A 26,808-nucleotide genomic window follows, 5' to 3' on the forward strand; every position below is an offset into this window, starting at 1 on the left:
CCTTGAAATGTGTCCTCCGAAGGCAGCATTTTCCAGTTTTCGGACGCAGCCTACATGTGTTAGGGGAGGAGCCACTCAAATTTTTGCAGCAGTGGCCCCTCAGCCCCACCCAATTCTCAAGTTTTTGCTAGCAGTTAAATTTTTACCTATTGTTCATAATTGACAAGCCCAAATGTATCCTTAAAAAATGAAAATGCACTCAAAATTCAACACATTTTGATTTCATGGTGACTTATCAGCAACTATTGGAAAATAATATATTAAGATTGTATGTAGGCCTACACCATGCCATCCCGTAATGCCTAAACCAACCACATTGGCTAAATTGAACTGCAATGTTTTTACAGTGAGCGTAGTATGAATCTCCAGAGCGTCAAGAACCACAGGAGGAGGATGTTTCACCCTGCAGAACAGAGTTAGCCTCAGGTCAGATGTGTTTGCACACCCTACATGATTTTCCATATAACAGCAAGGACCAGACTCCTGGGTCATTTCCTGGAAGATTGCGTTGTTGATTGGAGGTGGAATTAGTCAATAGTTAAGCTGAAATGTCCTTTATGCAGGGCAGGGTCAGGTTCAGCTGCATCCAGCATGCTGCGCTCATATGCTATTTAAAGCCTAGCGAAAGCTTTGGCCTCATAGGCCTAATCTTCTCTTCACAAAGATGCATTAATCTATGGCTACAATCTATGGGGCTGGATGGCAGCTTTAGGTCCAATAAGAGTGGGATAGTTTACAGCTGCCTCTATGGTTTTGGCATATCTTGTCCTTGCATGCAGGGCTCTGACATGCATCTGTCTCTAGGAACAGGCCCTTGAGAAAGACAGAGTTTATCTGCAAGGCAGGGATGGAGTGGGAGGGGAGCAGTGTTGGGATTGTATAATATTCGCCATAGCTTAATAGAGTGGCTAAAGGTAATCTTAACCCTGCACCACATGACCACGCATGAGTGAGATCATAGCAAAAGATGACTATTTTTGACTAGAAGTGGAACACATAGAGAAAAGAAAGATGTTCATTTAATTGGAAAACAATCCCCTTTAAATCTGATGTGATGAGCAATGAGATAATATTATGTATGTTTTTTGGATCCATGCAACCTTCTTATCCAACTGCTAATTTTATAATTCAAAGTATTACATGCCTGTACATGTTTATTTCAAAGCATAAAGTGTAACAAGAATAATAGGATGATTTTACAAGTGGAGTTTTTGACATTAAACACTTTTGGAAAGGTTTCCGCTAATTGTTTTATATTATGCATTTTATCATCTCATTTATTGAGAGTACATGAAGCATTTGTACATTCAAAAACTTTCATGATAAAATGACACATTATGCCCATTGACACATTGTGTTCTTTACACCATTGCAGGTTACATGTACCCAACTTGTCAAGGACAGAACGAATGGGTAAGGGATGGGGCAAGGAAGGAGAGAGTGAGACGGGGGAGGGAGGATAGATCAGACCTCCCCTTTAACCTGTGGCAGCAGGAGCAGCATTCTTGATCCATGACATTGAAACGGCAAGTGGTTGGTGTCCATAAGTCTGTGGGATTCTTCTGAAAGGTTCACCATCCACGGTAAACCACCAGATGTGAAGGTACATTTATAATTATTATGACATTTGACATGTTTTTCTGTTTTTATTATTTTCTTGAAGAGTTTTTCATGTAAGTGTATAAGATCTATATTTCAACAATGCACTAATACAAAGAAAGACATAAGGTAATTCTATCAAATGAATGTGTAAATGTTGGGATTATTATTTATCCTATTCAACTTGGAGATTTTCTGTAAATATGTCTTTAAATCAAGGTGACCGATGCAAATGGTGTTAATTCACTGTGCTTGTGCATTCAGCTGTTTCTTAATGTTCCTATCATGTAGATATGATCACTGATAAAAAATGTGTTAGTGTGTGTGATATGTGCTGGGATAAACTGTGAGTCAGGGTAAAAGTAAAGGCAGTGTGTAAATCAGGATAACAGTGGCCTATAGATCCGATTAAATCCTTAACTTGACAGATGGACTTGTCAGAGGAAGCAGCCAGGAGTTTTAAAAATTGAAAGATAGAAATGCATGAAAAAAATTTTTTTTTTCTTTCATGGTCTGTGCAATAGATTTTTACACATTTTTAACAAAATGCTTCAAACATGCCTACAAGTTGTTCATGATATTAATATTACTTTAAAATATTAATGATTGTTCTGACTCTAAATTCTGTTGTTGAAGCTGTAAAAGTCAGTCTTTCTACAGAACTATATTACTTGGTGGAAAAGTTGCTTAATTAGATTTTCATATTTTAATTATTATTCATTTATATTAATTAGCTATAATATAAATGTATGATTTTATATAATACATGTAACTATTTATTGGTTTATCTTATTGTTGACCTTGCTAATGTTTGACATGAGAAATCATCCATGCAGCATTCCGATTATTGGTTTAATATCTTGTGTGAGATTGAATTATTACTTTATTAGTTGTATGCATTATGTGAGTACAGGACCTCGCTGCCAGATTATAGGTGTTATATATTGGTTTAGGCACATTAGTACATGTCCTCCTGTAACCTATACATGCCAGATCAGAACAAAAGGAGCTGCACAGTGTGATTGGTACATTTTTGGAAGCGTTTAGATATGTATTCATAATGATGTTGAGTTATTGTATACTACAGAGCTGAATTATTGGCAATGTTAACTGTAACTAACTGTCATAACATTCAATGGTTTAAAGTGTCTTAGATTGGTAATCAAATGTAATGGGATTCTATTTTAGGACTATATAGGCCTCCAAAAAGGATAACGATAACTTGAGGTGTCCAATATGATTTAATATACGGTATCAGAGTTAAAAAAGTGAACTTTTCATGACCTTCTGGATAGGTTTTAATGTTATGCATGTTAAAATAGGCGCTAATACGGTAACATCTAAATTAATAGTTTTTATATAAGACTAATGTAATTTAATTGGTTTTATTCAAATTTGTTTTATACAAATATGGCTGCATCATTTTATCATTCTGACTATTGTATTTACACCAACTTAAGTCATTTTAAGAGTCAGATCTGGTGGAAAAAGCTAACAGCTGCACGTTATCGCTTCTTACAACATCACACATTCTTTTTGAACTATGAAACTATGGGAAGATAAAAATTGTCTATCAATGACCAATTCTGCACAAAGCATTGACATCATTTAAATTATTATAAGGTTAGAAAGTGACGTGAGAAGATTTAAGATCTATGTTGTCACACACCAATTAGATCTACAGCTCAATGGCATTATTATACTACAAAAGAGAGTTTTGTATGTGTGCCAAACCAAAACCACATCATATGTCATATGTTCATAACTCATTTAGTTGCATTGTACTTGTACATGTGACAATAAACTTGAATCTAATCTAATCTAATGGCATTGCACTTTAATTTCCATCTTCGAATAGTGAGCCTGTAGTGCTTAAATGACATTAATGTGCAAGTTTTGCTAGGTAAAATGTGTTTTTACCAATAAATGTGTAAGCATACACATACGTTTTACATTTTGCTTTAATCATTGATAATTATTAGAATTATTATAATATATTATTATAAATAAATAAAATTATAATATTATATTATTGTTGTTAATGGTATAATTATTTTTTATAAATGAATAGACTTATACTTAATTAACATCAAAATTATAGTTCACCAAAAAAAGTAAAAAAAATTCTGATATCATTTACTCACCCTCATGTTGTTCCAAACCAATGAGACGGGCAGTAGTCAAGTATTTTTACTCTGCTTAAGTACATTTTTCAAGTGTCTGTACTTTATTAGAGTTTTTCTTTGAAAAACTTTTTCTTCAAGCATAATATTGTACTTTTTACTGCACTCTGTTTCATATTAAATTTAATTTAATACTTAATTACATTAGAAATCCAGTACTTTCTTGAAGTAAATCAAAGTTTTACTTGAGTACAAGTAAGAAATAACTACATTTTTAATTGTACTTAAGTATTAAAGGTAAAAAAAACAACAAAACACTTTTCTTTGTCAAATGTAGTGCAGTAAAAAGTACGACATTATGCTTTGGAATGTAGTGAAGTAAAAGTTCCCTTTCAGTCGGTCACGTTCGACGTACGTCTCCGTTCCCTCCTTCAGGGAACGAGGGTTACCATACGTAACTGAGACGTTTTCCAAAGAAAAATACGTCAGTGCTGTCCACCTCATGGAACATAAAAGAATATATTTTGGAAAAATTACCAACATTCTTCAAAACACCTTTTTGTGTTTTGCAGAAGAAGGAGATGCATGCAGGTTTGAAGGACATGAGGGTGAATAAATAAACCAAATAAACCTTGAATAAGTCAACTAATTTTTGGGTCGACTATCCCTTCCTCTATAAGATTAAGCAGAAGTCAGCATTGTTGCTTTATGTAAAGCAAGTGTCTTAGAAACACTCTTGTCCTCCTTCGCCACTGCAAAGACAGACACGCTCTGGAAGTTAACAGGTTACAGCAAGGTGACTGACAACCAGATACCTGATTGGCTGACGAAAGCATCTGTTATTAGCCTGGATGCCAGCCGAACTTAGCCCCGCCCACAACATTTTTACTCAGGCAGTTCGGTCTGGAATTGATCGGTAGAGAAGTAATTATGCCCGAACAGAAACTGTTCGGACCAATGAAATTGTCAGGGCGGGCTTTAGACGATGATGGACAGATGATAAACAGTAACATAATCATCCACGTCATCAAAAGCCGCTTGGGTTGAGTTTGTTCTAATCCTAAACGGAGAACTTGTTCGTATATGCATTCACCTTTACTATTTCTCTCAGAAATGATGATCGTGTTGGTAAGTACTCTGTGTATCCTTAAATAATTTTTTTTACAACACCGGCAAAGATCGTACACTAATCTTGTTCTTCTAACGTTAGGCTACTTATTCCAGCGTGCGTGCAGACAGGGTTGCCAAGTTTTTACAACAAAACCCGCCCAATTGCTAACGTTCCTCAAAACTAGCCAAAAACAAGCCCAATAGCTTTCCAGGGGGGTTCTCCGGGGAAAAAAAAAGGCATTTGGGGGGTAAAATATGTGTTATTTTGGCAGGGCTGGCAGCTAAAAATCGCATTCCTGGGTCTGTATATCACATAATTGGGGTCGCTTCAACCTGCGGACATGGCAACACAGTGCAGTTGAGTTCTGTTGACATTTGACAACTAACGTTATGCGTCGCTCCGTTGCTCTGATTGGTTGTAGGTCTATCCAATTGAGATCTTTCCTGGTTCGGTTGAAACACGCCCCATAATCACAGCCCAACGGAGCGGTCTCAGACTCATATTCTGACTAGAATTGAGTATGACGACGTCAGGCTAATCTGTTATGTTAATCCTACTTAAATGAAGTAGGATGAATAAATACAATGAATATTCATCCCATTCAGTTGTACTGAAATTTGATATTTGTGATTTTTCTGAATTACGTTATTTTTTTTAATATTTTAAATGCAAAATTGTTTTGATCCAGAATAATCTTTCTCTCTCGCACACTCTTGTGTTGTGTTTCAGATATTATTATGAGGAAACCATTAGAGATTCTGGACCCTACGAGGAATCGGGGAGTACTTTGTTCCTGTCAGGTTTAAGTAGAGTAGGAGTGTAGCCATGACCGGCACTCCATAGATTTCGGACCACCAGACCCCCGAGCTGCCCGTCAACAATGGATCCCACGTTCCCCAGCATCAAACTGGGGTCAACTTGCACCCCTCTGCAACGGAACAGCAAGCGCGTCCGATTGCAGCATGTCAGGAGGAAACTACGTCCTTCACGGATTTTTGGCTTTATCCTGAGCCTCTCTGCTCTCACATTGTTCCTGACCTGGAGTGCCTTTACCCTCACTTTGGGCCCGTTCCCGAGATGGATGCCACTCACTTCTCTCGCCAACTATGAGGGACTTGCAGAGCTAGTGCCACACAGAACTGTCCTTTCTTCCGACGAAGAGCATAATGTTTCAGCAGATACACCCATCGCCATGGCCTCAACCGATGAACACGGCCAGGGAGACTATCCTGAGGATCTGTTCACGCTGGAGGAGAGGAGACAAGGCGCTGTCGTGCTGCATATGTTCGGCATGCTGTACATGTTCATCGCCCTCGCTATCGTGTGTGACGAGTTCTTTGTCCCCGCCCTCACCGTGATCACAGAAAAACTCGAGATCTCAGATGACGTGGCGGGCGCCACCTTCATGGCCGCTGGAGGCTCTGCACCCGAGCTCTTCACCTCTGTGATCGGCGTATTCGTCTCACACAGCAACGTGGGCATCGGGACCATTGTGGGTTCCGCTGTCTTCAACATCTTGTTCGTGATCGGGATGTGCGCTATCTTTTCACGTGAAATTCTCAACCTCACTTGGTGGCCTCTGTTTAGGGATGTCACCTTTTATATCATTGGACTAATTATGCTTATTGTCTTCTTCCTGGATAACCACATTACCTATGGGGAGAGCATTGGACTGTTGTGCTGTTACGCTAGCTATGTCACTTTTATGAAGTACAACGTGACTGTAGAGACTTTGATCAAGACTAAACTACTGAGGAATCAAGTGGACGATATTGAAGCTCCTCCAAAGGTGAGTCGCATTATTCCTGGTGAATTATCTGCTTCCCAGGTCAAAGGTGACATTCAGTGGATGTGAATTACTGATGTTGCTCCTTCAATCCTGTTAGGAAACGGTATATCACTGTGGTTTTCAACCAGTGGACCACAGCAAATATATATTTAAAATAGATAGACAAACACACAGACAGATAGATTATATAGTATAGTTTTAGTTCTGTTAAAATTATATTATTTACAGTGGGGGCCTTCAAGTCAAAAAATTGGAGGACCACTGGTATATCATGAAGATGAAATTGAAGTGCTATAACTACACTCTAAAAAAAAAAAGGTTCTATATGGCACCAAAAATAGTTATTGGCTCGTAATCATAGGGGAACCTTTTTTAGTGCTATATAGCACCATTTTTGGTGCTTCAGTGGTTCTTAAGCGGTTCTTCAGAGGTTCTTCACCGGTTCTTCAGAGGTTCTTCACCGGTTCTTCAGAGGTTCTTCAGAGGTTCTTCACCGGTTCTTTGACTAAGGTGCTATATAGCACCTCTGAAGAACCACTGAAGCACCAAAATTGGTGCTATATAGCACTAAAAAAGGTTCCCTTATGATTACGAGACTTTTTTTTTAGAGTGTAGTATTTAACAACTACTTTGCTCTAAAACACACCATTGTGCAATAAGCAGTTTGAAATATGCACATTGTGCGGAGCCCCTAAAGGGACATGGTGATGGTAAAAAAAATATGAGATGGGAGGAAAATCTTTTGTGTTCCCCCGATAAACTTCGCAATGCTCACTGGTTTTACATGGTGCATTTTGGGAATTTCTAGTGATCTTAAGCAATTACAACAGAACTATTGTAACAATGGGAGTTGAACCCGAATATTGGCTGAGAATCAGCGTTCCCAATGAAAAGAACACAGACGGTTTTATCACCTCTCTGAGCCGGATTAGGCATTATATCAAGTGTCACCTGGACAGGACAGACAACACTGCTCTGAGTACACAATCAGCTGAGTAAGACCAGAACCCCTGAGATAGACAGCAGAAAAAGAGACTGAGACAGCGAGAGCAAAAGTAGTAGAGATGAGGCAAGAGGCTGTAGATATAAAGGAATCTTTTATTTTCAACCCTTTTGCTAAAAAGCTGGAGATTTCAAGGGAGGTGTATTTTTTCCTGGCAGAATTAGCTTTGTTGATACTACCTCAGTTCTTGGAGTTGGTTTTGTGGTTCAATTCTCAATTTGTGACAACCAGTCTTGTTATATCATCCTTCGAACAAAATAAATTTACTTTAGAAACAAAACTTCATGAAAACTTTTAGCAGATAATTTTAGGGTTTAAGCATAAACCGCACAACTTTTTGTTACAAATATTTTTAAAGAAAAAAAGAAATTTGCCAGTAGGTTAAGAACAATAAACTTAAGATTCGAGATATATTAACACCAGTGTTTGCAATCTTGTTTTAAAGATATTCCGATTTTTTTTAGCTGGGAAAAAACGATACAAATACTGATTAGAAAAATCTATTATCCTAATAAAATCTCCTCTAAAATACACCATTGTGCATTAAGCACTTTGAAATATGCACTTGTACGGTGCCCCTAAAGGGACATGGTGATGGTAAAAAAAAAATGAGATAGGAGGAAAAACTTTGCAATGCTCACTCACTGCTTATATTTGGTGGATTCTCGAGATTCACAAAAACTATTTATGAACTGTTCAATGTTCAATTTTTGTTGTGTGTGTGAGTGTCCATCTAAGCATATTACAAGTGCATTATAGGACAAACACCAAAAACAACAACTGGGTGGACATTTTTAAAGCTATTTCTCTATCAAATAAGCATTATTAATAAGCATACATCTGACTGGCACATAAATGTACACAGTATATGCAGCTGATTTTTATATTTCCAGTAGATCTTGATTCTATTAGAATTTCTTTATTATCATTCTTTGGTATAACTTACTGTGGCCCCAAAAAGTATTTAGACAAATTAGCCACATAAACAGTATAAATATAGTTAGATAAAAACAGTAAACCAAGTGGCACACTTTTAATTCAAATTATTTAATAAAAAGTGATAAAACAATACAGAAATTAAAAAAATAAGTATTTGGAAACTTTCTGGTTGTCAGACATTAGTAAAATGACCTCGGGTCCAGATGATTAAAGACAAAAACTGCTAAATTTATTTGTAGATGTCACTAATGCAGTGACATTCAGACATTTTTAAACGAGACTTAACTGTCCAAAAGTGTCCAAATGGTTTTGGGGCCACTATGTATGTTGACCCACTACTAGAGGTGATATGAATAATGAATGATTGTATGCTATGCATGCACTGTCCAATTAACATGAATCTGGTTATATCAGTTTAGTGGTGTATATATTATTAGTATAGTTTAGGCCCATATGAAGCCAGTTCAGGTTTATAGCTCTCGTTTGTATCTCCATTACTTGTCCAACCTGCTGTGTTTCGTTCAAACACAGGATTTGGAGTCGGATTTGTTGTTTGCAGAGGCAGTTTGTCCCACATATGGAACACAGGTGAATCAGCCTACCGCGCTGCTTTGATAGGCTTCTTAGTAATGCACCAGGGGCATTTACATTACTTTTAAGAACCATTAGTTGCGTGTTATCTATATAAACCCATATTCATTAGTGTTAGATTGCTCTTTGCTGGTAGATTGCTTTTTGAATGTAGGAATGTCACTGCAGTACATTGGGAATATGATTCCAGAAAGCTTGTGAAAATGTTTCCTAAATGTCCCACTTTTCATTCTGAATTGATTTACGCAACTAAATAGATATGCTCTTCAGGAAGACAGGTAGAACACTTTACAAATGATTTTCCCCCTTTGGGATCGGGATGAAAAATGGCTTTGGTTTAGAGAGACTTCTAAAATTAAAATGAATAGTCAAGGGGGTCGGTATAGGGCAGTTGGTACATGTGCTCTTTGCTCCTTTAGCCGAAGCTCGGGTTAATCCAATAAGATGTGATCCTTTTAGTACTGCTAAGTATAGACAGGTGTCCTGTTCTTTTTTAAACGGGACTCAAATATAGAGTATTTTGGGAAACCGGCAGGCTTTTTAATCACGACATCAGATTTCTTTCGCAGGGGTACCTTTGTATCTGTTAGTGTCTAATGTATGTTTTGAAACATGCGGATATCTTCATCTCTGTTTCTGGTTTATGACTCCCAACCTGAAATCCTTTGTAATCCCAAATCAACTGCTTAGAATGGGTGACGCCAACCAAAGTAAAAAGACTCTTAGTGCTTAGGGAAGTGACCTGCGTTCTGAAGAAGACTTGAGGGAATAGCGAACATTACAACAACCCTTCTCACTATCTGTCCTACAATAGACAATTAACTGGAAGACAATTTGGTTACACTTTATTTTAAGGTGTCACTGTTAAAGTGTAATTATATATTTAAGTACTGTGTAATATTAATTAACTACATGTACTTACTCTTGTGTAAGGGTAGGATTAGGATGTGGTTGAGGGTTAGTTGCATGTAATTATGCATAATTTACTGTTATTACTATGGTAAGTAAATGTAACAAGGACACTGTAAAATAGTGTTACCGACAAATTAGTAATTACACCTATGGATATTTTGAAACCTTTTAAATGATTAGCAAATATGGGTATGCATTTTAAGTGATAAAGCAGATGTGTATCTGAATCAGAAAAATAAAACATTGAATAGTTGAAATGAAATGACTGAAATTTACTTTATTGTCCCTTGAATGGAAATTCGAGATGGACTCAGTAGCCAGCATTTTAACAAACCTGACACATTATAAAATTGTACACAATAATCATACATACCATACATCCATATTCAACAATCTGATTGATACTGGCACAAAATAATTTTTAAACCTCTTCAGTTTATAACGGAGAACTCTATACCTTCTTCCGGAGGGTAAGAGTTCATAACAGGGATAAAGTACATGAGTTGGGTCACTTAAAATCCTTTTTGCCTCATTTAGAGTGCATTGCTGATACAGAGTCTGAATACTGGGATAGCCTTTCAGTCCGATCATTTTCATCGCAATTCGAAACAATATTCATTATCTTTGATTTAACAATTATTTACAAAACAGTTATTTTGTTATCTATTAAAAGTCATTGCAATATAGGTTTCATAATTCCTTTTGTGGTACTTTATAAAAATCATAGAAAATAAGTTGTGCGTTTGACTTTCTAGTTAATAATATGTAAATGCTTAGAAAACATGCTGGCATAATTCCAAGTGCTTAAGGATATTTAGCTTCATATGAAAAGGAAAGAGGGGAGAGTGTGAGAACCTGGTGTTGTGTGAGGTAATTTGCGAATCCTTAAATGCATCTGTCTCTAAAATTGGTTACCTGTCACCGTAAGCCTCTTTAGTGTGCTCACCTGCTTTCTCTGGTTAACTACAGGACCCTTGCTGAGAGACTATAGAGTTCAAATTCCCAGATGACCCATATGATTCAATCTGGAATGAAGTCCACAAGATTTTCGACCTTGTAACCAGTCTGTCTGTCTGTGTTTTTCACAGATGTGTGCAAAAATTGAAGCTCAATTGGATCTTTTGCTGGATTCATTTGAAACAAAGATGATTCAGCAACTTCTGTTACATCATGCTTGATTATCTTCATTAGTAAAGCCAGGCATCAGGCCAGGAGACTAATGGGAACTTTGCTCAGTTGCTTTTGTGATGTAACGGACAGTCTGTTTACCCATTGTTATACTGACTAATGCAGACTGATTAAGTTAGTTACTTTGGGGAAGTTTGATTTATGTTTAGCCTTTTAAATAATTTCTGTCATTGAGGATGATGAAGTGAATGAAAGGTATGAATAATATGCAAGCTTTTGCATCATTGCTTAAAGGAAACAGTAACTCCACAGGGACATTCTGTTTATATATATTTTTTTTAGTGCTTGCAGTACTATATATAGTACTGTAATGGTGGCATTGCATGCTAATTGGAGCAACTAATTGCTAAAACTGTTACTCTGCAAAGTTCATTAGCTTCTCTTTGGTAAGACTGCCCTTGATCCCATTGACTTCGTTTTCAGCATCTGTGTCTTGTGTAAGGGTACATGTCAAATGCGATGACTAAGTATACAATTTCTTAAATGTGCTTTGGCTTTGCGATGCTGGAAAACATTTCTGTTGTTTTGTTTTAGTCATGCATAAAGTTTAGAATTTAAGGTTTCACAAGGTCAGTTGTTTATTTTCTAACATTTTCACGTGATGTCGACAGGTCGTCCTGTTAGAATTGAAGCTGTTGTGCACTGTGTGCATGCCTGGTGGAACGTCTGTCATTATGGTAGCTCTCCAGAGTCCAGACAACTGAAGGCCAAAACAACATTGATTCTTTTCTTTCCTGGAGGACTCTTTTAAAAAAAAACATGTAATGGACTTTCACATCTCAGCTAGTTGCTAGAAAAAAATCTTAAAAATGAGCTTGTTGTGGTGGTGCCATCAGCCCAGGCTCAAAAAGTATGGGCAAAGATGATTTTGAATCACATATTCATGCCACTGCCTTCGAGATGAATGGGGACAGTCCCCACAATACCTGTGTAAAAAAAAAAAAAAAAAAAAAAATTTAAATACCAGTAAATGTAACTGATCTTGTTGCAGGGTTCAGCTTTGAGGGAATGGTTGCACTCTAGTTTTTGACCATTTTGGTGATTTATTTTATGTTATGTAAATAAATCATGTTTTCTTAGTGCGAATAGTATTTTAATAATCTGAAGAACGCCAATGGTGGTGGTAAAATATCAACTTCAAGAATAACTAAAACTATAAAGTTTTAATAATGCTCTAACTTATATGAGAATAGCGCAGTCCACACCACAACTATAACAATGACACAGGGAATGATATTGTTGAAACCACATTTAAAGCGTTTTTTTTAAGCTTAATTATTATAATTAATAATTTTATAAAATTAATAACATTTTATATAGCGCTTTCCTGGGTACTCAAAGCGCTTTACGTGGAAGGGGGGGAATCTCCTCAACCACCACCAGCTTATGAGAGATAAAATCAATGACGGCCAATCAGAATCCATCTGACTTTAAAGTGTGAGCTGCAGTTATGTTCATGGCAATTGGAAAGTAGGTGAGAATAAACATAACACTAATGCAGTTTTCATTCTTGGCCTTAACTCAGGCATTTAAGAGTGTTGGCCTAGCAGCAAGAAATCCGTTAATGTCAGACTGCTTCAGCGAGCTGGTCTCCGGTTGGCTGACCTCTGCTTTAAAGCTCGCTGAGCACACAGAGCTCAGCTCTATTTCCACAGGCATCGCTCAGAGCTTATCCTCCACCTGCAGAAAGACCAAAGCTGGGGAGGGAGGAATGTGAACAGAGAAAATGGCAGGGCCCGCTAATCACAACCACAACGTGCTTAAGCGCTCTCTGTTATACTGGGCTGATTAGGCTTAATTAAGGCTGCTCGCATGTCTCTGCTGGGCCAACCAATTTTCTCATGAGGACACTGTTGGTGCTGCCTCCCCACTGGGCAACTGCTTATTTTCATAGTGCTTATTTGAACCCTTTAGGAGCAAAGCGTTCACAACTGAAACTCATTTTGGGAAAACCCAATGAAGTAATGCGTAAAAATATTTAAAATCTTCTGTTTCATTCACTCTGAAGTACCTGAGATGAAATAGTTTTAAATATTATACTTTTTTGGCACTAAAACATGTATATGAAAACTTAAATGTAAAACGTTTCACCTTTCCTCATAAGTTTTAGTGTATTATATGGTTGACTTACTGCTTATTTATTGGATATAGTTGTCATGAAATGTGCTGGTAAAAGCTCATGAAGACGATGAAAAACAGGAACTTTAATATCACAGAATATGCTTCAAACACATGTTAACATTGACAAAGACAAACAAGGGCTGCGTCCGAAAACCTAGGCAGCTGACTCGTTGCCTCGCAAAACTAATTTCGGACAGACTTCTTAGGCAGTGTACCCGTTTAATGATCTACAGCAAACTAAACAAATATTTAATTACTAAATTAGTAATTTCTTGCTAGAAATGACATCAGAAGTGGAAAATGTTGGTAAAAAAAACCCTGTACATTTACACACAAACTGACCAGCAAACGCAACTTTCGGACGCCATCTTTTTTTTCCAGCTCATCTGTCACAGAATGTAAAGCACAGGATTGTGGGATATCAAAGGCAGCGAAGGATACAAATACACTGCCTTCAATTATCGATCAGATGAAGGTATCTCAGGAGACAGGAAGTGAAGCTAACATTAGACTCGGACGTGCCTTCCTGCCTTGAAATGTGTCCTCCGAAGGCAGCATTTTCCAGGTTTCGGACGCAGCCACTAAGGGAGAACTGAAGGCTTAAATACACAGAGCAAATGAGATTAACAAGGTGAATGACCAAACAAACTGAACAAAGGAACACAGGAATGAATCAAAAGTCCAAACAGAACCGTGACAATGGTATTAAATGCAGCATTTTTTTAGTTTGAAAGGATGTAATGCTTGAGGCCACATCTGAATGATTTTGAGGCCGAATTTTGCATGGCAAGATTTTGATCTTTTGTTCCAAGTGGTGTCTTGGAAACTGTTATTGATGGTATTTGGAAGGTGGGTCAAAATTCTATGTTAGGTCTTCCTATACAATACTTAAGATGTGTTATTTAGGGTCATGTAGAAGCAGAAGACCAGAACTACAGTAGGTCTTAGTTGTTTGTTTTTAGCTTTACTGTGTAACAGCTTAACGTGTTATCTGCATGTTGACAGATTGATCTGATCTTTTTTAAAGGCAGCCTTGAAAGTACCCTTCTCTTTGTTTTTGTTGAGGTCATGAGGCAGTCCCGTTCTATTTATACATTTTGTCTGCTTTATTTAAAAAATATGGTCAGATTTAACAGCTGATTGTCTCATGCTATTTGCTTCCCATATGTATTTGTCGAGTTGTTTGTTAATGGTTAAAATATTCACCTCAACTTTATTACATTTTATTCATGCTTAAACTTATTTGAAGTTTAATTGTGGTATATATTTACCACATATATACTCACTCACTCCTTTCATTTGCCATGGATGAGTATTGTTGATGTTACAGGGCTTGAATTTCGGCGTGGTATTGCGCATAATTTAAGTTCTTTTTCACTGCTTATTGCGCTTAAACAGTCAAACACATACAAAATGTCAAAATGCCAGTCTTGGTGAGTATTCATGTAAACACAGTCAGTTATGTTTTAAGTGAACGTAAACAGTTGAGAAAAATTATATAATAGTAAAATGGATCCGTGCACCAGGTCTTAAAGTGACAGCAACCTAATATACCTGCTGCCAAATTAGAAGATAATATTAAAATATCTATATGGCAGGTTTTCCCCCATGGTATCAATGTCAAAATTGTAGCCATTGAAAATGCTGAGTGGCTAGTAACTTTGGAAAACCACTAGCCACAGTGGCTGATGAGGAAAAAAGTTAATGTCAAGCCCTGTATACCACAATTAAACTTGATATGGCAATTAGAAACGATTGGTGCTAATGTTTCTACTAATATAGTCCAGATCCAGATAATGCTGGAGATCAGATGTTGCTGTTTTTTAAAGGAGGAGCTCATAAAATCAAGAGAAAGTATGTGTATCATTCAGATGGCACTTTTACCACAGGGGCAACCCTGTTTTAGGACACATTGATGATCCAACCGTTATTGTCCTAATAACATTATTGCCTATATTTTTTAACCACTTGGTGACATTATCCTCATTGGAAGCGAATGCTTTGTGCTTATTTGATAAATCAGGCATATTGTTGCTGCGAAGACAAAAGTATATATGGTGCTTAAATGACTAAATATTTTGCTGTACCTTTTAAGCTTCTCTGAAAACGACTTCTCGTTTAGAAACTGTGCTTTATGGCGTGTGTGTGTGTGTGTGTGTGGTTGGGAGGGGGGTTAATAATTTAATAATACCCCAAAATTACCTGATGAAGTCATTTGTTGTTTCTTACGAAAATGTTTTGAAAGGTGTATATGTATATATATCCCCAGATGATAAACTACTAAACTACTTTGTACAGAATTCAATGAGTTATGTTTCTCTCTTTTTTTCTCAAGGTTATCAGTGCTGTAGATGAAGAAAATAAACTTTCGGTGAGTATCATCTGACCCTCAGCACTTGTCCTCAACATCTACACCCACTTTTCAGCATAACTTAGGTAATGATAGACAATACAATGATATATCTGAAGGTATTTTGTCTTTTTTTTCATCTATAGGCTAAACCCCGCCTCCAGAGAGGAGGAAGCTCCGCCTCTCTCCACAACACTCTCATGAGAAACAGCATCTTCCAGCTAATGATTCACACACTCGATCCTCTAAGTGACGGTAATGTGCAAAAAAAACACACTCTAAAGTTACAAATACGCAACATATTGACATTTTATTAATAAAATTATAAACTTCAGGGAAGTTCAAGGAGAAGGCATCAATTCTACACAAGATCGCAAGAAAAAAGGGAGAAGATGAGGCAAATGGTGTTGGTGAGTTTAAATGTTTTGTTAAAATTCAACGTGAAACGCTTGTGACAGTTTTGAGTAAAATCAGGAGGATCACTGTATGGTTGGCCTTTTACATAAGTTATTGGAAAAATACAAGGATTTGGAGACGTCAGCCAAACAGTAAAGTCATTTCTGATATAGAACTTCTAAAAGATGACTATAAAGACAAGCATTTTTTTTCTTTGGAAATTTGCAGTTTGCAATGAATCGTGCACAGTAACTGTTTTCCTGTGGTTCCTATCGTGCCACAGCCTACAACCAGATAAAATGCTTTCTAAATATTCACATCTGTCATAAGCGTTTAAAATCTGCTGGTAGTGCTGAGGTTAGTGGTTAAATCGCATCATTACATATTGTAATATTAAAATAAGATTTCAAAGTTAGTAAATTGAGATTCTGGTTGTTTTATTCTCTAGTCGATAAGAACCTTCCCAACAGCAGTAACGTGGAGGTAGAAGTCACTCCGCCCATGAATGGCAGTGTTGGAGCAGAGGTGATGCCACCATACACAGTAATCTAAACACGACCTGATCGCCTTGGACATGTCCAGCATACTCCCTCCAATTGTTAATATATTTGAATCCCCTAAGATCCCAATACTAAAATTTCACAGGCAACTTTTTGTGGTTCTTATCTCTAAGGCTGAGGAGGAGGAGGAAGACGAAGACCAGCCTCTGAGCTTGGCGTGGCCAGACACGATGAGAAAGCGAACAACATACCTCTTGATCTTCCCCATTGTCTTTCCGCTGTGGCTGACACTGCCAGATGTCCGCAGAGAGGTACGATTGAGTAGCGTTTTCTATTTCTACTTTTGAACAACTGACAGCAAAGCAGATCCTGCCGTTGTATTTAAAGGTTTCGTTCACCCAAAAATGAAAATCATCCCATAATTTACTCACCCTCAAGCCATCCTAGGTGTATATGACTTACTTCTCTCAGCCATACATAATCAGAGTTATATTAAAAAATATCCTGGCAACACTCCAGCTTTATAATGAGAGTGAATAGGACCCTAGATTTTGAAGCCCAAAAAAAGATCCACCCATCATAAGAGTAATCCACACGGCTCCAGGGGGTTAGTAAAGGCCTTCTGAAGCAAAGCGATGCGTTTTGAAAGAAAAATATCCATATTTATAACTTTATAAACTAGAATCACACAAATTGGAGTTGGTGATCCAGTGGGTTAAACCATGGAACTGATACACAGAAGGTTGCTGGTTCGATCCCAGCGGTTACCACCAGTGTGTCCTTGAGCAAGGCACTTTACTCCATGTTGCTCCAGGGGGATTGTCCCTGTAATAAGGCCACTGTAAGTCGCTTTGGATAAAAGCGTCTGCCAAATGCATAAATGTAAATGTAAATTCAAACAAATAGAGCTGGGCAACAAACTCAAGCTCCTTTTCTCTTATATCAAAGTCCTGTTTTGGTGTTTTGTTTTGTTCTATCCTCTGCGCTTCCGCGTTCGTCCATACGTCATGTGTTGGGTCAGAGGTCACTCAGGTCAGAGGGCACTCCGGAACTAGACTCGTGTACCTGGAAGCCAGTGACAAAAACGCATCGATTTGCTTACGAAGGCCTTTATTAACCCCCTGGAGCTGTATGGATTACTTTTATGATGGATGGATCTGCTTTTTTCGGGCTTCAAAGACTCAGGCTCTAATCACTCCCATTATAAAGCTGTGAAAAGCCAGGATATTTTTTAATATAACTCCAGTTGTGTTTGGCTGAAAGAAGAAAGTCATATACACCTAGGATGGCTTGAGGACTGCACGCGTACCCGACGGGTGACCTGCTGACGTTTGATGTAACGGGTGGAATAATATTTATGTGTCGGGTGCGGGTCGGACGTGCGATAGGCACGGGTGGGCTGCGGGTCCAATAGCCAAGATTATTTCGACTCAATCCGGTACACAGTGATAGGCAGATGCTTACAAACGGTGCCGTGATTGTGTTCACGCTCTGTCTGCAGACCGCTAAAGGCGACTTGCCCCTTTAAGCACTGCATCTGATTGACAGCTATAGATTTGGTCGGCGTCGTGTCATAGCTGGGGGCGTGGTGTGGGGGCAGAGTCGACGTGGGGGAAAACAGTTCATTCCCCCACAATGTAAATGCATGGGGTTAACCCAGTTTAGCCTGTGTAGAATCACTTTTGCCCCTCGACAGAGCAAGATATATAGAAAAACTGAGCCATATTGGGTCAGATTGCCCGTACAGTATCTGTGACTGATAAACGACCCAACAGAATAAATGGCCAGAGGTGTCATTTTCTCATCAAAATACATGCAAAATACATACACCCCCATATAGGTATGACATGCCAACTTCATAAATCACCCAGTCTTTCGATGAAGACGTTAATTCAGTATTCCTGAATTTAATGGATTAAAAGTATGTATTACGTATTATCGTAATCATTACAAAGAATAAAGATAAAGCGTCTAACAAGGTCTATGTGCATTCATTCTAATGGCTTGTTTTCCCCCATGGCATATGGCGGATATGACGTTTTGTGGGCGTTCCCAGTAATGCCGACCAAGTCTCAGTTCAGTTCATCTTTATTCATTTCCGAGGGCAATTTGGTTGCAGCATACAAGCATAAGACAACACCATAATACAAACATATAAAAAACACAAAATCATCAAACAACATTTTTCCTAACATTTAAAATTTTGACAGCTGAAGGGATAAATGACTGTCTAAAACGATTTGTTTTGCTAAAAGGATTTCTAAAATGAATACCAGAGGGGAAACTCATTGTGCATAGGGTGTGACTTATCCATCAATATACTCTGTGTTTTTCCCAACACCTGCCTTTGATACAACTGAGCCATACTCATTTGCTTCTTCCCAATTATTTTACTTCCCTGATTCTTATTTTTCGTGTTTATGGAATTGAACCAACACAGTAATGAAAAAGATAAGAAAGACTCAATATAAGATCTGTAAAACATATACATCAATGTTTTATCCACATAAAAAGACCGTAGTTTCCTCAAACAGTACAATCTCTGTTGACCCCTCTTACACAGTGCATTATAGTCTATAGTGATTATATTAAAGGGAGCATGCTTTGCTTGCTTTCTGTATTTAATGTATACACAATATGAATAAAAGTTTTAGCCTATTTTTCATGCTGGTAAAAAGAACCAGTGGTCACATATTCACTCACCTAAAGGATTATTAGGAACACCTGTTCAATTTCTCATTAATGCAATTATCTAATCAACCAATCACATGGCAGTTGCTTCAATGCATTTAGGGGTGTGGTCCTGGTCAAGACAATCTCCTGAACTCCAAACTGAATGTCAGAATGGGAAAGAAAGGTGATTTAAGCCATTTTAAGTGTGGCATGGTTGTTGGTGCCAGACGGGCCGGTCTGAGTATTTCAAAATCTGCCCAGTTATTGGGATTTTCACGCACAACCATTTCTAGGGTTTTCAAAGAATGGTGTGAAAAGGGAAAAACATCCAGTATGCGGCAGTCCTGTGGGCGAAAATGCCTTGTTGATGCTAGAGGTCAGAGGAGAATGGACCGACTGATTCAAGCTGATAGAAGAGCTACTTTGACTGAAATAACCACTTGTTACAATCGAGGTATACAGTAAAGCATTTGTGAAGCCACAACACGCACAACCTTGAGGTGAATGGGCTACAACAGCAGAAGACCCCACCGGGTACCACTCATCTCCACTACAAATAGGAAAAAGAGGCTACAATTTGCACGAGCTCACCAAAATTGGACAGTTGAAGACTGGAAAAATGTTGCCTGGTCTGATGTGTCTCGATTTCTGTTGAGACATTCAGATGGTAGAGTCAGAATTTGGCGTAAACAGAATGAGAACATGGATCCATCATGCCTTGTTACCACTGTGCAGGCTGGTGGTGGTGGTGGTGTAATGGTGTGGGGGATGTTTTCTTGGCACACTTTAGGCCCCTTAGTGCCAATTGGGCATCGTTTAAATGCCACGGCCTACCTGAGCATTGTTTCTGACAATGTCCATCCCTTTATGACCACCATGTACCCATCCTCTGGTGGCTACTTCCAGCAGGATAATGCCCCATGTCACAAAGCTCGAATCATTTCAAATTGGTTTCTTGAACATGACAATGAGTTCTAAAATGGCCCCCACAGTCACCAGATCTCAACCCAATAGAGCATCTTTGGGATGTGGTGGAACGGGAGCTTCGTGCCCTGGATGTGCATCCCACAAATCTCCATCAACTGCAAGATGCTATCCTATCAATATGGGCCAACATTTCTAAAGAATGCTTTCAGCACCTTGTTGAATCATTGCCATGTAGTATAAAGGCAGTTCTGAAGGCGAAAGGGGGTCAAACATAGTATTAGTATGGTGTTCCTAATAATCCTTTAGGTGAGTGTACACTGCAAAGTTTCAGAAGAGCTGCGTTTAAATGCAGTGTGAAAATATATACATTCAATATAGTTTACACAACAGATGTCTCTCTCTCTCTGTCTTCTTCTTCGTTGTTAACATGATGGGCTGCGTGTCTATTAATTGTTCTTGCATGAACTCATAATGCGTAATGTTTATTGCTTAAGTTACATGAAAAAAATGTTTTTTGTCTACTTCGTGTGGGAAATTGAATGCAGGTCTGGGTTGGGTTGCGGTTTTCATGTCAAGCGGGTCTAGTCGGGTACGGAATTAAATGAGTGTTTCTGTCGGATATCGGGTCAGATGTGCTGTTAATAAAGAGGGTGCGGGGCGGGGGCGGGTTTTTCAAACAGGACCCGTGCAGGACTCTGCTTGAGGATGAGTAAATCATGGGCTTATTTTCATTGTTTGGTGAACTAAACCTTTAAAAGTGCAACATGCAATTCCTGTGCAATAGTGGTAATAAAAGACTTATTCCCCAACACTTGCTATTTTAGGCTGTTGAAACAAACAAATTGCTTGGTGTGTGTGTGTGTGTGTGTGTGTGTGTGTGTGTGTTTATATATTTGAATAGCATGACACCCCTTCCTTATTTTTCCTTCTGTCCTCTTTTTTTCCCACAGACGTCAAAGAAGTTTTTTCCATTCACATTTTTGGGATCTATTTGTTGGATTGCTGTTTTTTCCTACCTTATGGTGTGGTGGGCTCATCAGGTACCACAATGTCTTCACACACACACTCAACCAGCCCCACACCTGTTCTAATGCCCTTTCTTTTCTTTATGTATTTAAATTACTGTTAGCAATACTACTATGAAATAAGGCATACTGTAGGGGTACTGTATGTCCAAAAAAGAGTAGACTTGTGAGTGAAAGAGGAGCGTTATCTTCAATGTGAGGTAGTCATAGGTGAAGGTTGATCTATCCTTATCACTCTGCTGTAAATCTGTACTCAGAGCAACACAATAAAACCAGCCAAATCCTAAAGCCAATTAGCTGTTCTTGTCATTTTCCTCAGAGGCAACTTTTCTCTAGCTCTGCATCAGCTCCCTCTGTAGAAACTCTTCTTAACCTATTCAGCCAGGTTTTTCTAGAGGGCCTTAAACAGTGGTTCTCTAGCAGGGGGCCTGGTATTTACACAATAACCCGTATAAATCAAAATGCTAATGAAACATAAAATCGAGATGTAAACTGAAAGCACATTTTTTCCCCTCTCAATTTTATTGAAGAAAATACGGTTCTTGAAACTTCTCAAATAACAAAATTAATCGTGGTTACTTAACTTAAAGGGATAGTTCCCCCCAAAATTAAAATTTTGTCTTCATTTACCCGCCCTCATGTCGTTCCAAACCTGTATGACTTTCTTCTGAACACAAAAGAAGATATTTTGAAGAATGTCGGTAACCAAACAGTAGATGGCCCCCATTGACTTCCATTGTATTTTTGTATTTTTTTCCCCCATACTATGGAAGTCAGTACCCATCAACTGTTTGGCTGCCCTTCACAACATCCATTCATTTTCTCCATAAGGAAATTGATTTTGAATGATAACTTATAAAACTGTGAGCAATGAGGTTGTTAATCCATGGTATTTGCTTCTGCTGAAGCCGTCAGCCCACATTATTTCAGCTTATTTTTAAAATAATCATGTTTAACTACATTACCCATGATGCTGTCCAGAAAATTAAACCAATCAGTCGAAAAAAGCAACATGCTCCAAAATAGCACTGCGAATGGTGTAATCGAGTCTCAAAATACTGATATGTTTATATGGATATGCATATTTTACAATAACCTTAAAATATATTGTTTATATACATATAATCAACATTTGTAATTGAGTAGTTTTATATATCGCCATAATTTTTAATTCAATTATGCTGTTCGCAATGCTTGATTAGGATCGTAGTTCTTTTCCTCACTAAAACCGCTAAATACACAGTCTTGTACCTTTTGTCTTTTTGTCCCAATTTTCAAAAACTTTTTTACTTCAAATCAAAGTTTGTAGTGTTGTGATTCACCTCGTAGATGATTGTCTTGGTTCATGGCTTATAGCTCTTTAACAAAAGCTATTTTAAAATCCCTATGGGAAAAAGATATGAAAATAAAAATTCTTCTGGAACCAGGGCCGCTGAAAAAAAGGGAGATTGCCCTTACCGAGATTTACCGTGGTTACCAGGGCTTGACATTAACTTTTTTGCTCATCACTGTGGCTAGTGGTTTCCCATAATTACTAGCCACTCAGCATATTCACTGGTCACAATTTTGACATTGATACCATTGGGAAAATCTGCCATATAGATATTATTAATATTATCTCATACTGTTACTCATGCGTTTTCTTTCTCAGCTGTTTATGTTCACTTAAATCATAACTAACTGTCTTTACGTGAATATGCGAAAGACTGGATTTTGACATTATTTTGTATGTATTTGACTGTTTAAGAGCAATAAACAGCTAAAAATAACTCAATTTATTTCTGAGAGGCAGCTTTATGTGCGCACTTTGGACGTGAATGTCTAAAATTATGCACAGTATCTATTATGCGTGTATCTATTCTGCGGAAAATGTGTATTGGAAGCGTTTCAGATAAGTATCCGTAGCGATATGTATCGAAAAATCTTTATTTTTGACAACACTACATTGCACTTTGTTTATAATTTTTAGATGGTTTTTCAAAAGACTACAATTGAAAAATTTATATATTATATCAGGGCCGTAACCACCATAGACATTGAGGAGGACAAGTCACCCCCAATAATTAGAAATGGCCAAATTGTCCCCCCCAATATTTGAAATTCTTGCACTGCTCTGCTGCACTTCATTATGCAGCGCTCTATATGTTGTTGTTAGGATGACAAAAAGGTTTAAAAGTTACATTTTAGTCTGGTTTGTCTCAGTGGTCTGGTCTAACAGCGCTTGTCAATGTCAAAATGATTGAGCTGGCCAATCAAATCAAAGTATTGGGGTTTACGTTCTCTTTAGGCTCGTGCACTGTCTTCACACACAGACCAGCGTGTCAATCTATCGCTTAATGCCGTTGCGGAGAGAGACTCTATTCTTTCCGGTGAAATCACAAAACATAATGCACACAAACGTGTCCCTGCTCTTAATATACAATCATTGATGAACATCTTTGATTTTAATGAAGGCGGAAAAAAAACTATATGAGAGCGGATTAGAACCGGGAACCTTTGACACGGTTTACTAAAATTCTACCATCAGACCACTTGGGAATTCAAATGGAAATTGCAGATCTATGTATTTATTCACTAATGGGAAGAATCTCGGGACTAATAATATATTTGATGCAAATTAATGCAAATATTGTTTGCAAGTAGTCCCAAAAGGATTATTTATTATATTATCCCAACTACAATTAGACCTAGAATTTCGTTCACTGTTCTGTTTCTTTATGCTTTATAAATATATTTAAAAAAAATTGGTCCCTCCAATGTTCAAGACATGGTTATGGCCTTGTATTATATATAACATTGGCGGGTGTTCATGTCAAGCCCTGGTGGTAACCATAGTTCTCACTAAAATTGTCAAATTACTACATTTTCCTGCTACAGTAAAATCATAATAAATGAATCTAGGAATGTTTTTTTTAGATCTTTCAAAGGCTTTCTGTCACTTTGGGCCTTATTTTATCAATCTGAGCGCATGATCTGAAGCACAGGTGCACTTAGGGTGTGTCCAAATCCACTTTTGCTTGTTTAACGACATGGTCCAAAGGGGTTGTACCTAGTCTCGTAATGAGTCATGGGTGTGTTTTGGGCGTAACATGCAATAAACCAATCAGAGTCTCAACTCACATTCCCTTTAAAAGCCAGTTGTGCTTGCACCATGGCGGATTCGCTATTTACATGGCGGAATATAGACACCCTCAACCTGACGAGTCAGTTTAAATACCTGTGTGCATTGCCACGATTGGTCAAATAATTAGCCAATGCCATTTGTCATTTGTGCAAATAGGTCATTCGGATAAATGCAATGACAATTCATTATGACATGAAGGCATTTTTTGCATCTTTATGTACACAATAATAATCTTTTACATTGTAATCCTTGAATTTTTAATATTTGACATGTTTGTGTGCTGCTGCGCGCCCCTTTGTGTGTAACAAGCAGAGTGTATGGCGAAAAAAGTATTTGGATTGACTTTAGACCATGTTTCAGTTGGTCAATGGCGCAGGCGTTTTCAGTTGCCTCAAAATAGCAATGCGCCAACAATGCGCCAGAACACACTGGTTTTCTGACCAGCAGGCCCATGGGCGAACAGTGCATTTGCTACTTAAACAACGTTGGCACTGGACGTGAAAATAATAACCGTGTCGGGCTGAAACTAGCAAAAAAACACTTGCGCCTGTTATCGCATTGCGGCAGGTGTATGATAGGGCTCTTTAATTTATTTGACTATAGTTGTTGCTATTACCAAGTTAGCATCATTTTATCATAGTGTTTTGGTGAAAACTGTGGTTAATATTTGTCCACATTAAACACCCAATGCAAATTTCTCCCGCAGGTTGGCGAGACTATTGGAATCACGGAGGAGATCATGGGTTTAACTATTCTAGCGGCTGGTACCTCCATTCCTGATCTCATCACCAGTGTTATTGTTGCCCGGAAAGGTCTCGGCGACATGGCAGTCTCCAGCTCAGTCGGCTCCAACATATTTGACATCACTGTGGGGTGAGAGATCTTCATCATCTACTCAATAATCATCATTTAATTGCATCGACTGCCTAAAACAATCGAATGCATCGCCCTGTGTCTTTTCACTTTCCCCAGCCTGCCATTTCCTTGGTTACTCTTTGCAATCCTGAACGACCTGACTCCAGTGGCCGTGAGCAGCAATGGTCTGTTCTGCGCCATCGTTCTGCTCTTCCTCATGCTCATCTTCGTCATCATGTCCATCGCCATTTGCAAGTGGAGGATGAGCAAGTTTCTGGGTTTCCTCATGTTCCTGCTGTACTTTGTGTTTCTGGTGGTCAGCGTAATGCTAGAGGACAAGGTCATCGTCTGCCCAGTCTCCATCTGATTCCTTTATCATGCCCGCCGTTGTTCTTTTTCCAGGAACAGGCCCTCCTTTATTGCTCCGAAGGCACTCCAGGGCATACGAATTATAACACAGAAGCTGCGCTGTGGCACCGCATCTATATATCCACTGAAGTCTGAGTAGCAGGGCTTTCCAAGCAGTAGTTTGTTGTGGGAAAGTAGTGCAATATTCTGCGTGCACTCTCAAAAGCAGTACATAGAGACTTGATGTACTGTAGATTTTAGCCATTTTTAATATGCTGCGTGATGAGGCTGGAGGAGACACCACATCCAATGAGGAGGCGGACATCTATGGGGAACGTCTACAGACTCAGGAAAGGACCTTTGGTGCAAAAATGCGACAATAAATCAATCAAGATCCTGGTACTGTGCTTTAAAGCTCATGATATCAGAAGCCTTGTGTTGCACAATAACTTAAGAAAGAAAGAAGAAACAAAGCTCTAAATTGGCTTTGTCCGAATGCTGGTCCTTTCTGATCGTTATTTGAGCATTTTCATTCGGAGTATATCATATAATTTATTGAATAGACTTGTAGACGTGTAGTCTTCAGAAGTCTAGAACTGCAAATAATCCGTATCCAACACCGATTTGGAGCGCTCGTACTATTGAATATAATCGACCACATTAATTACGTTATTTGTAAATGCGATATTTTGTATGCTTATTCTCTGGGACTGATGTTTAATTTGATATGATTTGTTTGGCGAAATCCAACTAATGGATGAATAGTGCAAGACATTCTGTGCTTGTAGAGGAGAACCAGTTATCGCTCTCTTCTTGCAGTCAGTTACAGCAAAAGCTGTCATTTCTTGTGCTGTAGGGTTCCTTCATCATCATCATCCTCTGTCTAGAATATTGAGCAGGGTTCATGAACTTTTACTAACTCTACTGTTATCAGAGCTGCCACCTGGTGTCATTGTGAGTAGATCTGTACGGCGCACTTTGCAGAACTCTTGATCTCTCAATCCTGTCTTTCGGATGATGGGATGAATTTTGGAAGGGAGAGTACTAAAGAAATGGAGCACCCAACAGCTTTGCTGTTGACCATTATTCTTAGTTAAATACAAATGTTTCTATCCATTCAAAATTTCTGTATATCTACATGAGTGATGGACAAAATAAAATTATTTCCAAACCTTCAGTATTACTTGAAGGATTTTTTATTTTATTTTAATTATTCAAAATGTTCCGTTTGAGC

General features: G+C 38.2%; 1 protein-coding gene across 5 annotated transcripts; it reads left to right on the plus strand.

The window, feature by feature from the left end:
- The first annotated feature begins 1,375 nt into the window (after positions 1-1,375).
- On the plus strand, positions 1,376-26,772 carry LOC307123316 (solute carrier family 24 member 2). 5 transcript variants are annotated; one of them, XM_079811830.1, is made up of 11 exons: positions 1,493-1,603; positions 5,563-6,622; positions 9,096-9,152; positions 15,712-15,747; positions 15,873-15,981; positions 16,062-16,136; positions 16,571-16,647; positions 16,796-16,933; positions 21,173-21,262; positions 25,078-25,244; positions 25,344-26,753. In XM_079811830.1, the coding sequence occupies exons 2-11, from the start codon at positions 5,714-5,716 to the stop codon at positions 25,591-25,593; spliced, it is 1,908 nt and encodes a 635-aa protein (XP_079667956.1). In that variant the 5' UTR covers positions 1,493-1,603; positions 5,563-5,713; the 3' UTR covers positions 25,594-26,753. The 5 variants fall into 5 exon arrangements, with proteins under 5 accessions (XP_079667958.1, XP_079667956.1, XP_079667955.1 ...); XM_079811829.1 differs by having other exon boundaries at positions 16,571-16,665; positions 25,344-26,750; XM_079811832.1 differs by lacking the exon at positions 9,096-9,152 and having other exon boundaries at positions 1,376-1,603; positions 25,344-26,772.
- Positions 26,773-26,808: the final 36 nt, after the last annotated feature.

Source organism: Gobio gobio (assembly GCF_949357685.1).
Source record: "Gobio gobio genome assembly, chromosome: 3".
In the NCBI taxonomy this organism is placed as follows: domain Eukaryota; kingdom Metazoa; phylum Chordata; class Actinopteri; order Cypriniformes; family Gobionidae; genus Gobio; species Gobio gobio.